Source organism: Larus michahellis, chromosome Z (assembly GCF_964199755.1).
Source record: "Larus michahellis chromosome Z, bLarMic1.1, whole genome shotgun sequence".
Lineage (NCBI taxonomy): Eukaryota > Metazoa > Chordata > Aves > Charadriiformes > Laridae > Larus > Larus michahellis.
Window position 1 is genome coordinate 9,618,466 of NC_133930.1, and position 14,101 is coordinate 9,632,566.

At 38.9% G+C, this 14,101-nt stretch overlaps 1 protein-coding gene across 5 annotated transcripts in view; it reads right to left on the bottom strand.

Moving 5' to 3' along the window:
- The window catches only part of KIAA1328 (KIAA1328 ortholog), a 175,706-nt gene that overhangs the window by 48,782 nt on the left and 112,823 nt on the right, over positions 1 to 14,101 (bottom strand). For all 5 annotated transcript variants that reach the window (XM_074570493.1, XM_074570494.1, XM_074570495.1 and 2 more), the window contains exons 7-8: positions 10,070 to 10,755; positions 7,098 to 7,193 (exon numbers count right to left, since the gene is read on the bottom strand). In XM_074570493.1, coding sequence (XP_074426594.1) covers positions 7,098 to 7,193; positions 10,070 to 10,755 — 782 coding nt within the window. The remainder of the gene's footprint in view (positions 1 to 7,097; positions 7,194 to 10,069; positions 10,756 to 14,101) is intronic.

Sequence of the window (14,101 nt, forward strand, 5' to 3'; positions counted from 1 at the left end):
ATTAGGGCAACCACTAAATGAAAGTTAACCCGAACAATAACTTTAGCTAAACTTCAGGTCACATGCATTTAATATAATGAGATGAAGAATATGAAAAGGCCATTCATAATGGAATTCATCGAGTTAGGAATGCCATGCTTAGCTGCCTTATAACATATAATTAATGATCCTATAAAAATCCAGCAGTACGAACTCTCCCGGCTGCCCGTAGAACCGTTCTTTATGCTGGGTAGGGCAAGCAAGCATCTGCTTCCACAAATACTGCCCTTTGAGAAGCTGAAAAGCTTTTTTTTCCCCTGCTCCATGAGGGACCACACTGCCATTTCCATGACACTCTGAGCTTTGAACCGTTACCCAAATCAGACTATAGCATTTGGCAACCCAGTACACATCTGTCATGATAGACTGGTTATTGGTGAAATGTTTGAGAAAAAGTCATTAACTCTTTTCCATTGCTTCTAATACCCCACCTTCCTCAAGATTATTTATAATCCCCACTAAACCCACCCTCTTTTTATAGACTTTTAAAACAACAGAGAAATATATACTGTCTGGAGATCTATCTTGCCTTATACCACTCCCAACCATTTGGTACAACAAAAAGACGTTCTCTCTCCATCAAAGGCCTGATCCCTCCTGAAGCCTTGATGCTCAGATTCAAGGTTAAAGGATTAAGGCCTGAAGCATTGAGTACCAGAGGAAAGGAAGCCAAATATCAAAAGAAACACAAAAATCAATCCTCTTCACCGCAGGAGCAGTGTGAAGAACAAATCAGCTGGGCTGAATCTAAAATTTTCTCTGCATGGCTCTCAAAAATCAGCACTGTTATAAACGTAATGGGTAGTTCTGCAAAGCCTCAGCACCCATGCAAAGCCACAGAGTTCAGCTCAACACACCAGTGCGGTCTGCAAAGTTTTATGTCAGAATAATTCAGTGGCAAATACACAAAGTCCACTTGAGAGAAAGTGAGAGCTGGAGAGTGAGCAAAGCCTGCGTGCCGTTATCTTTATATGTAGTCTGTATATCTGCAAGTGGCAGAATCTAATATTTACTAGAGTTTGCCTTTTGCTTCAATTCTCTGTGTGCTGAAGCGCAGCCAAGGTCACAGGAGGGGTGGGGGAGTGGGTTTAGCTTAGTGCAGCTGTAATCAGGGCCAGAACAGCAGGGTACAGAGGATTTCTTGCTTAACTTTGTAATACCAATAGCTTTTGTTCTTAGTCCTGCCCCATCAGTTCTGATATAAGCTTTTAAATGGCATGAAAGTTGTGCGGGTGGGTTTAAAATCTTCTAATTTAAAACTACCTTCCAGAACATTTTGTTTTATAAGATTTTTCTTAACTTTTCCAACTGACAAATTTCTGGGACATATGAATATCTAGATTAAACATCATTGACTCTTCATCCAAGATTACATATAAAAATAAAAAGTAACAAAATGATATGTCTGAAAAAGTAATCAAGTCCAATTTATAAAAATAGAATTCAGGTTTTCAAAATTCAATTCAGGCAGTAAACTAACAGTGTCTAGATTTTCCCGTAAAGCAGGCATCTGCAAATGACTTGCAAAAATGTCTCTCACTGTCTGCAAATGTTGGCAAGGAACAAACTTCTTCAGGAGATGCATGAATTTTAAGTATTTCAACCCAAAGAAAAAAAAAATCTCAGCATTTTCAATTCTGATATGTGATATTACAGAACCATACTCATGCAGAAGACTGGCAGGAAATGCAAGTTTTGTGAAAATACCGAAGTACTAGAGTTTTAGCAAGCCTGTTTTCACTGCTTGCCATCCTATGCTTAGCAGTGTTTCTAACACCAGAATTCCTGTGCTTTTTGAAGACCTCACCTACAGGCTGGCTCCATATGCCTAAGGAAACTACTTATGGTATCTCCTACTTACATCTTAAACCTCAAGTCTATCAGTAGATTCAAGGTTACTTTGGACTGTAATGGAAATGATGTAATACTGCTGTGTGCAGCATACATGATCACGAGAACAGAATCAGCATAATTCAGGTAAATGTAAGACAGGTAGCTTCAAAACCCTGTCGCAGTTGAAAGTAAACCTGAAAATTAGATTAGCGAAGCAACCAGGTCAGCGGAAATGAACTCCTTGCTCCCCAGTCTGATAAGAATCACTGCCCATCTTAAAAAAAAAAAATATGTATGCATAGATACATGTAAAAAATTGCCATCCCTGCCACCCTCATTCAGCAATAAGCTTTTAGTTAACCTCATCAGCACAAAAGCCTTCACCTACAAAAGCAAGTAAACCTATCACCTTCAGGATCTGCACTGGCAGTAATGAAGAAAAAATGTTCATCTAACCCCAACTATACTCTCTCGTTACATCACAACAGACCTTAAGAAGACATCTGTTGAAGGGATGCTGTGCCATGGCCAGACAAAACCATGAGAGAAAACAAAACTCATATATGTACCTAATTCAGCATTTGCACTATTGGCAGATCCGCAAGCACTTCTTTTACCAGCCAAACGAGTGTTCACTCCACAAATATCCTATCTAAAAATGATACAAACTTCAACATAAAATTATCTGGAACAAGAAAGTAACTTGGGCGTTAAAAGGAGCACTAACAAGTGGGTGAGCAGCTTCCAGATACACAGATTTTATGGGCCATTTGCAAGCACAGTTGATTTCAGCCTGATTTAATGTGCCAGTCTGCCAAAACAGCAAAGAGATGAAAAACAATCCCAACAAACTGTGTTCAATGCATTCCTAAAAGTTGGCCAAGTACTATATAGATGGACCTCAAGAGACCAAGGAAAACTCATAAATCAGATGAAGCCTGGGAGGTCTTGGATGATGAGCCGGTTATGGCACTGGCAACGGTTTCTCCTCTAGAGGCTCAGGACAAGAGTAACAGGAGGCGATGCAAACCAGTATGAAGAACTGACAAGAAAACTCCAAACAGGAAATAAAATGGGTGCTACCATTGACACCAGTTTTTAAATATTAGTTCCCTTCAAAACCGGGAATAATTAGGCCAGTGCAAGTCAGGTCAGAGGTGGCTGAGCTGTGTGATTGCAAGTGATTTTTGTTTACTTTTAAAATAGTTGGAAGGGGGGATTGTCTGAACAAACCTGGATATGCCTGGGACAGCAGGGGGAGCTGTGAGTCTGCGTTCCTCTGCACGTCTGTTTAATTGTGCTGAATACTTTGGACAAAAACACAGAAGTATGCTTGCACATCACCATAGAAAGATGCCTGCATGTCTAACAAGCCGCAAAAAAAATCAAGTTCATAACAAAGCATTAAACAAGGAGCAAGAGATAATTGTCACCTTCTCTCACATGATAATAAAAATAGTTACACCATAAACATAAAAATCTTTTAAAAGAAGACCCCTGACAGCATTCCCCCCTGGAACTATCACCATAGCAATGAGCAGTCAAACAGGGGGAAAGTACTGCTGAATTCTGTGTTTGATATTTTCAGCTAACTAAAAAAAAACAACTGGAAAAATTACACACGGGTGATATAGAATGAAGCACACAAACATAAAAAACCTTCAACGAAATTAAAGGTGGCAAATTCCACATGCAAATCTTTAATATTGCAGGAAAGAAATCCTTTAACCAGGTAGCATACATCGAAGGAGTGCTGCAGATAACTGTAAACCCATCCGACAGCTGCTGTATCCAACAATTTCTATTTATAACATTTTGCACAGGTCACTGTAGAGGTGCAGCGGCAGTATTGTGTGAAATTTGAGGAAAAGATGCATGTTAGAGAGAAGGCACTAGAAAGCTGTACTGGCAGAGCCATATAGGAAATCTAAGAATCGGAAAAGCAGGGTACCTTGTATGGTAAGATTTAGGCACGGAGCAGAGCTCTGGAGAGGAGTGCTTGCAAAGTAGCAAACTCTATCTTCTCCAGTTGGTGCTATTAAATAGGTCTTATTTCCATGACATTCAGATCCAAAGCTAAGATTAAATACAAGACAGTAGAGTGGATTGTTTTAAAATTCCTCTCCCAGAGGCAGACGTCAGGAGCACACACAAAAGCAGGTGCTGGGTGTATTGATCCTACTGAATACGCATGGAGTGGGTACTTGAGCATGTACCAAGCATCTGCGTCTGGGAGATGGAAGGCGCTTTGTAAAACGCTGTTTTATGCTAAACAAATGCATCAGGTTATGTTTTTATTTTGAATATTTTAAAGCATCTTGCACACTGGGGCAGGCTTGAAAAGGAGTTATACAGACAACTTGCCATTAATTGTACAAGTTACTATCTCCTATACTATCTACTATAGCTGAAAATTGGCTGTGGGCTCACTTAGGAGCACTCCAAGCTACTGAAAACCATCCTCAATAAAACCTGCTCTGACTGCTGCACCTTAGAGAACTGGAGATCCTGTATCTGAAGACTCTTCAGGTCCCACACACCGACCCAGCTGCAAGCAGGCAAAGGGACAGACACATTTCTGCCCAACAGCTCCTCAACATACTCAGCAGGGAAGTGACAAATTCAACACTGCAAATTCATACTGGGACCATCCAAAGAGGCTGAGATGGACAACGCTTACTGACATTGATAATGAAAAAAAAACATAACGGCACATTTAAAAGAGAAAACAAAAGAAGCATCCATTAGCAAATTTGGCTATAGTTTGCAGTAGTCCCCAAGATAAAAGTTTTCCTTTTCATAGACACACTGTGACCAAAATCTCTATTAGAAATCAAACTCTGTACTGTATTTGCTTATGGAATCTTTTTTTCCTTTTTCAAGGAGGGAAAAAATTAATCCCTCCAGGAGATGACAAGATGCCTTTTAAAGTACATATCTCATTTCTGACTACAATTACCTTTCAATAGCTTGGCACAGCTGCACGCTCCTATTTGCTTTTTGTTTTTCATTAAGGGCTCCTCTATTATTTGTACCCATCCTATAGCATTTATGCCTGGCAGTGATGCATATTCCCTTGCCTACGATTCTTCCCACAGATAGTAGAGAATAAATTGCAATTAGATTTTCGTAATTGTAGATAATTAACTCAAAATGAGCTGTTAATTATAAAAAAACCCTATGTTTTTCAGTTCTTGATTATATTATTTATTTTACTTCTAAACTCCAATATCTCACTTCAGCAAGGTAGTATTTTAAAGGACTTTCACCATTTCCTTTAAAATACCAGAATACTTTTAAGTTAAGTTTTGCTTATTCGAAGACTGAAATCAAGTTTCATGCTGTGAGATTTGTTAGAGGAGCTCTCCTGTAAGAACTGGAAGTCAGAGAGGACTGGTTTTCCATTAGGGTTCTGATAGTGTTTGCTCTAAAAAGAGCAGGTCAATTAAAAAACAAATAGCATCAACAACAAAAAAAAAACCACAAACAAAAAACCCCAAAATAATAAACCACGAGACTGTTAAAAAAAAGGATATGTTCCTACCATCTCTCCCTGCTTTCTAAGCTCTAGCCACCGACTTGCACACTCTCTCTCGATACTGAAGAAAACAACACTTCCATGTTCCAATGCATAAAACAGACAAATGGACTTGTCTTCTGTAGCCTCTTTCAGCCTTACATTAGAGTAAATTATTTAGGGAGCATTCATCTGTTAACCTTTGAGAAACTGAAGATGGCATATAGGAAGAAAAACTTCCAAGTGTTTTGCTGCCAAACTTTGGAACCAGCTGGCATGGCAACTTGAGACTGCACGAACACATATTAACTTTGAAAAATTACAGTAAATTAAACCAGGGGAATGAAGAGAGGGTGCGGAACCTTTTGAAATCTGGAACTCTCATTTTGTTAACGGCACAGGTTTTCCTCATTTTCCTGCTAGGCTATGTAGATTTTTGCAGGTTTTTGGTAAGCTGTTGCCAAGAAGCCCTACAGATGTTCTAGGTTACATTTTTCCTCGGAGGGGCTTAATGCTACTGCATCTTAAACATATCATGACTTTTTATCTCTTTTGTTACGGTGATCACACTTTGATCACTTCAGTCTGTGTGAAAACCAAACAAAAAAGCATCAGAATACAACAACGATATGCCAGTAACTCACAGCAGCCAAACACCTGGTTAAGCAGTGAAGTATTCCAAGGAAACTAACAACTCCTGTTGTTCTGGAGAAAGAAGTATTTTCCCTTTTCAGTGAAGACTTATCTCAATAAAATAAAATAAAATCAGTGTCGCTTAATGTTAAAAAAATAAGAAAAAATAAAGCGTTGGACCCTTAGTTTACAAATAAATCAACAGTTCTTCCAATATTCTCATAGTGGAGAGAAAAGCCTATTATTTTAAAGACTTATCTTGTCATTACAAAAGGGCCCATTTGAAGGACGGCTGCTCGTCTTGTCCACCAGAGAGGCAATACTTTGGTCAAAAGAACATCTTTAGCTAAAGCACAGAACAAGACGCTGTTACTTTTTGAGAAAGGGAGAGAAACCTTGTCGAATCCACAGTTTTTATTTGTTGCTTTTCTAGTAAGCCTGAATCTTCTTCCAGTGGTAACAGGAAATGTGACAGGGTAGGACAGAAAGAAAGCACAATAAGGTATTGATTAGTTTTAAATGGCATGCAAAATTGAAATAAAGAGCTAAATATTGGCATCACTCTACTTACAGATATTTCAGTGGTAGTTTGCTCTGATTGCACTGAAGCAGAGTTGCAACACAGTATTGTTTAAAAAATAAGTAACTGTCACCAATTGTAAAACATCATTTCTATCTGGGAGCTAAAGGATAACGTATATTTTACATCAGGTCTGAATCAAGACTAAAGAGATGTTCTGATCCTACTTAAAATAAAAAACAGCACCTAGGACAAAGAACAAAAGGTAAGATTTTGTGAAAACCCCATTTTGCACTGGACTAGTTTCGTGTCCTTAAGAGATGACACACAAAACCTGAGACCTCTACAGGAAGTCAACCCTAAACCTTGAGTAATAGGTCAGCTTAACTATTGAGTTGACTCAAGATGCAGCAGCCAATGAATTTTACCTTTCCTGAAGAAAAAAGCTCTTAATCCGAAACAAACACATGAACAAATACACTTGGCAGCCAACAGCACACTGCCAAGAAGATATACCGACACTGTGAAGTACTCAGAAGTGAAGAGAGAAATTACCTTAGCCCCATGCTGTTGCTGTTCATCATCAGAGCTAGTTCTCCAGGTTCTTCATCAATGGGCACATCTTGTGAAACAGGTACATGGCCTCTAAACCTGAAAAAGCAGAGTTAGGTGGTTTTGCAGCTGGTCAAATCATCACACCAGGAACTCACCACAAAAAGGTGAGATGTGTGTCTACAAACAGGGCACTTAATCACGTTAAATGCAGAAGTTTCATGACTGTTTTCACACTTTCAAATATACTTTTGTATTGGAAGGCTGACTTATGTCCAATGCCTTTGCTTCTAAGGGTTTCCACTGGGAAAAAGATGAGAAAAATTTCAGTTACTGATTTGCAAGGACCTGCTCCCTTAAGAAAACGGTCACAGCGCTCAAAGGCATCGTGTATAAACTGCATAAAATGCAGAATTCGTTTCAGACGGTTGTGTGTCCTGAAATTATGGGCCTGGAGATGATGCTCCATTTTTAATATACTACACCACCTTTTTCTTTCTCTCCAATGAAGATAGGAAAGTCAACAATAGAGGTACTTCTCCCTTTTTATTTGAATAAAATTCCTGTTTCCAGGATTTACCCATATTTGTCTCTCTGGTGTGGCTGGCATCAGGAGTCACTGAACTGCCCCCTTCTCTGCACACACACCATTATTGACAGCCAAGCAATTGCTTCACATAGAGAGAAACTGCAAACTGAATGCTCACTTGATGCATAGTAGGGAAATGTGGGAAAATAAAATACAGTTATGATGCAGCGTGGCCAAAAAAAGGACCAATTCGTACTTTCGCTAAAAGAGCTGAAGAGTTAATAGCCAATAATTACAAATGGTCAGACCTTTTACTTGTCATTCAATGACAAACTTTCAGCATCTCAGAATGGACCTTAACCAGCAGTCCACCTATGCAATAAGGACAGACAAAAATAAACACTATCTGGAAATGGATTTTTGTTGTATTGTTTTTTTAAACCGTCATGATGTTAAGAGATGAACTACGTTAGAGCCTCCTGACAATGAAGTAAAGGGTATCTGAGCTTAGCTAAACAAATTTTTATTGTTTGTAGTAGATAAAATTACCCTATTATCAAGAGCAAAAGTGAATTATATACCCAGAACTGAAACAGAATTGTGATGCCCAAGAGATTTACCTGTAAATTTCAAAAATTTAATCCTGAAGAGACTGAATATTTTTTAAGAGCAAGCACGCTATATTCTAGTTGCTTTTCGTAGAGAGAATATGGCAAATGTGCTTTCACCTGCACCTCTGAGAAGAGATCATGAAAATACTAAATCCTCAGATTAATCATATATGATTTTCTTTCACAGAATTCTTTTGGGTAACTAGAGCCATGTAAACCATGAAGGTTTTTCTAGAAAAAAAAAAAGCTAAAATAGGCATAACAGCTTTATTATTATAAAATATAATAATATATATTTATTATATTGGCTATATATGTATTGGCATATATATATTATATGGCTTAAAAAGCACATCATTATAGATATATTAAAGGTCAACTTTTTTCTGGGCTTATCATGGCTCAAATGCTGAAAAATATCCATTAGAAACAAAAACACCAAAAAACTCGGTGTGTATGTCCTTCATATTCTACTTGTTTTTCATCAGAGGAGGGATGCATGCATAGAATTAAGGTATTTGATGATTAAGAATCCATCTGTTCCTACTTAATTCTCACCTGAAGTCATAATCCTTTGTTTGTGACCTCAGTCATTTTCAACACACACAATTGTGATTGCCTTCAAGGCAGGCATTTTTAAAGCCACATAAACACATTATTTTCAATGTAAGCCACAATCCAAGACAACAAACAAAAGAGCACCTAAATTATGGTGTTCTCTTTCAGAGTTTGAAAAGTAACCAGGGGGCTGGGATTAAGAAGAGAAAGTGATACATTCCTCCATGGTGGTTATAATACATGAATGTAGGAAGTGGGTCACGTAATGTGGACTCTCACGGGATGCTGTCAGCAATTGCCATATTAAAAAAAGTATTGAAATGAGCATCCTTGTGAAACCCTCCTATTGCTTCTTCTAAAAGACTGCTACATTTTTCCCCATTGCTTTCCTTTACTAATGCTGAAATTATAGTACTCAACTGAGTTACGCTGGCTAACTCAACATGCTTTAACTTGCCCCCTTTCACTGTTCCTCTCTACTCTGCCAACATGATACCAATAAACCAGTTTCTCCCTCTTTCCCAGAGATCCCATTTACATTGTCAGGAAGGTATTACTTAACCTTCTGCAAGAAGCTTACAGGCCTTCCAAGCCGCATCCCATATTTCTATGGTTATTGCCTTTTCCTTCTTCTAGTTTTAAGCGTGCATTGGGCCTTGGTCTTGGCATTCTCCCTTCTGTAAACATCATTGGAAAGAAAATGACCATGCTACACGAGCTCCCTTCCTTTTCCATATATATATGTGTGTGTGTATATATATATAAAAAAGATATTTCATATATATAAAATGATATCCATCTTTTCTGTAAAACACACTTCTTCCATTCCCTACCTAGGAAGGTGCAATACTTCAAAACTGACTTCTCCAAGGAAAGAAGGGAGAATGCTGCATCTATGTCATCCGTGCTCACACTTCTCTCTTACCAAATGTCTGTATTCCTTCAAGTGCCTGCACTGATCAACCTCTCCTTTTCTTCTACTGCTCCTCTTTTCCTACCTGCTCTTGTAGCACTGCTTTTCTGGTGCCTTTCTTTCTACCACATACTGTTTTCCTCTGCTGCTTTCCACAGCCGTCATGCTGTTTCCCAACAGTATATGCTAATATACTAAAAAGTTTCCTCTCCTCTAAATCACTGAGAGAGTGAATTTGTGCCACAGGTCTTGCCCATCTTGTTTTATCAGTTCCATTCTCCCACTTTAATTAATGCTTTTTATCCCACTTTAATGCCCATGTGTTCATTAGATATTTTTTTTAAATTATAAATCACAAAATCACCTGTTATAATCCATACGGGATTGGTGTAGTTGCTGTTGTTTTAGGAGCAGTTTTGCTTCTTGCTTAGCCAATAAATGTTGGAGTCGTTCCTTTTCAATTTCCAGCTCCATTTTCTGCAGAAGGAGCTTCTGCCTTCTTTCTTCATACAACCTTTTAGCCTGCTCTGTTTCCTTAGTCCCCGAGTCCACGCTGTCATTCAGGCCAGAAACTCGAGAGTGCCTAGAGTAATCACAGGTTTTGTGAACTGGCCCAGAGTGTCTTCTAAGCACCTGGCTGAGACGGTGGCTCTCTTGCACGCTCCCCGAGCTCCCTACATGCCTGCAGGCACAATCGTGACTCACTTGCTGAGGGCATGTGCTCTGAAATTCATTTGCTTTCCGGTCCATCTCCTGAGCCGGTTTTACACAGTGAGGGCTCCTCTGCTTGGCGGGGGAGATCATATTGTTACACTTTCTCTGCAAGTCATTTTCTACTGGATATTCCTTCAGACGCTCCTGATGGTTGTAATGGACTTCAGTCCCGTAACCGTGGTTATTCCTGCAAGGCTGAGACAATGCAACACGGGCTGGGCTTCCAGCCTTTGATGCTCTACTGTTCTTATAGAAAGTTTGAGGCGCCCCAATACCCAAGTAGGAACCATCGAGCTCCAAAGATGGCTGTCGGCATGACCTCTTCTTACTGGATACCTGCAATAAGAGAAACAATTTCCTGTGAATTACCAAAATTTTTCTTTTCTTCTTAATTTCCCTTGGTAAATGTGTTTTCTCAGAAACAGACTTGCTGCATCATGCTGATGGACATACAGCCAAACCCGAGACAATGTTTATCAGAAGACAGACCCAAATCTGCTTTCAAATCTACATTCCATTCCATCTATACAAGTATAATAAATGTAAAACTACTGCCTGCAGGATCCTCAGCGTAAAATGAGTCGCTTCAGAGTATCAAGTAGTTGTGAGCATCTAGGGTTACATAAAATCAACTTGAAGAGTGGCAAAAAACATTAAATGTTAATGTTTGAAAATGTTTAATTTTGAATACCAAGCCAAAATATCCATTCAGCCACTATAAATACTCTTTGATTGGCCATTACACAGCAGGAGATTTGATGTAAAACATTTCACCTTGCACTGAATGGGATATTACTTACCACTGGAAATTTGATGAGAGTTTTTGAAATATCTTTACAGAAACACAGATAAAAACCAACTACTTTCTGTAAAAAATGGTTGTACATCAAAAGCTGTCATTTAAATACAAAACATGTTTAAATTCAGCTATAAACGTAAGTGATTTTTCAATTAAGCTGGGCAAGTGATTATGCTCTGATAAAACTCTGAAGAAAGCAAGCAACTGTAATTCACATTTGTCAACCTAGTGCAAGCAAATTCTAGTGGTTTTGTTATACTCGTGGATATTATGCAACAGACGCCAAAATCCTACTTACATCCTGGAGTATCTCTGCACTATGGTTCACCTAAGCAGTTAAGCATTTTAGATTTTATGCACATCAGAACAGCAGTGAATCCGGCACTCGCACTTCTTTTGCTAGACCCGTGCATTAATTCCAATAGCATACTGAATTTAAACTCCTCCAGCCTTTGGGACCTTTCACAAAGTTCTAATTTTTTTTAATTACAGAAGCCAGGTTTGTTAAAGATAACAAAACTACTGCAGTGAAAGTGGTTTAGCAGGGAAATTTGGTATCCACTGATGGAAAGAAAAGTATTATTTGCACTCTGGCAATGCTTGTAATAAATCGGTATTTTCCACACAAAGTGGATGACAGTCAGCAAGCCCCAAAACACTAATACTTAGGAATGCAAGCAAGCGTCCAGCAATGATTAGAAGAGAGATGTAATCCAAATCTATGCAGTGTTTATATGTATAATTTAAATTCTTTTTTATAAATAAACAAAATACCAAATACACTCTGCTGCCCTTCAAGACAACCAATTACAAGTTGCTTGTAGACTTCACAGAATGTAAATTAGCATGGATTAGCACCTGAATGCTGATATTTTATTATTTCCAGTTTTGTGGATACAAATATATCCTCTCTGCCATGTGATTGAAAGCCAAGGATGTAATGTTTTGCCCCAAAGGGCCCAATGAGTTGGAGGCATTTGCATTAATGTCAGTGCTAAATGTCTGAGGAAAGTCTGGTGCTTGGACTGGGTGAAAAGTGCAGGACATTAAAATATTTTAAAGTCAGAGGGCCTGGCAGGGCAACTGAGCAGAAATGCAACATGCTGCCAAAAAGACGGAGTTTTGTTATTATTTGTAGCATGCCATCCTTGTCTGCAATATTTTCTAGCCAAATAAAGGCTACAAAGCCCTTTTAATCTAAATTAGATAACAGACAAAGGGATGACTAGCAACAGGAAGAAATATTACAGAAGGAGGAAATAAGAGAATCCAGTGGTTACACTCTGTCTCTCATTTCCCACCTTACCTGCTCCTGGTGAGGAAGCATTTAGGGCACCAGTGAAAAAGGCTTTCACGGTGGCCAGTTTCCCAGCGCCCTAGGGCAGCAGAAGGTGGCAGAGCTGAAGGCATTCTTAGAGGATCCTATCAGAGCTGGCAGCTTAGGGTGGTCTACAAAAAGCACACACCTACCCTTCTGCTGCCCATAAACAGAAGTAAAAATGAACAACAAAAAAAAAGACTCAAAAGATGAAATAACTGAGAATTTCTTTATTTTAGCAGTTTGTTTTATTGGCTGAAGAAACAAAAGAATGTTAAGAAATCGAAGCACACGAATGAAGATGGTTCAAAATAATCATCAGGAGCAGGTTTAAGAATAAAGGCCCACATCGCAAATTAACTTCATGGCTGTGACTCTATTAAGAGTCCCTAAAGGCCCTAAAAGAGAGGTACCAGTTAGCATTTGTTGACCTTGGCCACCATTAAATCTGCCCTGATGGTCTCAGAAATGGCATTGACATTTAAAGACTTCATAACAAGGCAGAGAAACTTTAATGTTATTTCACACTTACAATATGTTTGCAGGGGGAAAATTCTCATTAATGTCATAGAATGTGAGTGGGGTTTTTTATTGCTTCAGAAGAAGGAGGTCACGTTAGGCAGAAGACTGAGTTCCAACACACCTTTGACGGCTACTCAGTACTTTGCAGGGTCTAACCCCAAAGAAAAATTAATTATTGGGAGTCAGAAGTTAGTCAACAACAACTTTTTTAGCAATTTGTCTTTTTCTGTTAATTCTTTAATTGAAAACTACAGCTGGATTGTAGAGGCTGCAGGGAAAATGAACTGACATTTACACTTATGAGGGATCAGATGAGACCAGAGCATGCCACGACAGTTCTGTAAGATGCAGACCAGGTAAAGGGGAAAAGTGGAAAAAATAAATAAATGCGAAGACCCACCTACTACCATGAATCCGAAGATGCACAAGCATAACGAACTGGGTAATTTTACAAGATGAGTTTAAGAAAGATATTGCCTATGGGACACATGGAAACCATGACGGACCATGATGGAACAGCTGTGCTTTCCCCTCCATGGAGCTCTTCCACGCTTGCTGTTCGGTATTTAAAGATACAACTTCCTTTAACTGAGGCTTAAACAAACAAACAAACTCAGACTGCTCCTTGCAACATATGGAGTTAATAAGACTTGATCAGATGTGAAACTCTTGCATGGAAACACACAGATACTAAAAAAAAGTTCAAATAATCTTTAGAAGGGTTTAAAGAAGACGACATGGGGGGAGCTCTACAAAATCTTTACCGCAATCACAGTAATTTTTGCTCAGGGATTCAGAGCAGAGCTTAAACAAACATCCAGTCCTTAAAACTTCCTAGAAACAGACAAACAGCACACCAGTTTTATGCACGCAGCATCATGATCTCTGCAAATTTTTCTTAACTGCAACTTGTGTGCTCTGCAGTGTTAACTCATGGCACTGGCAGAGACCCGTTTACAGAATGACTCCACCACACAGGGCTTTGTATCACATGGGATGAACTAGTAATGTGTCAGATCTTACAATCTCAATGCAGGCAAGGA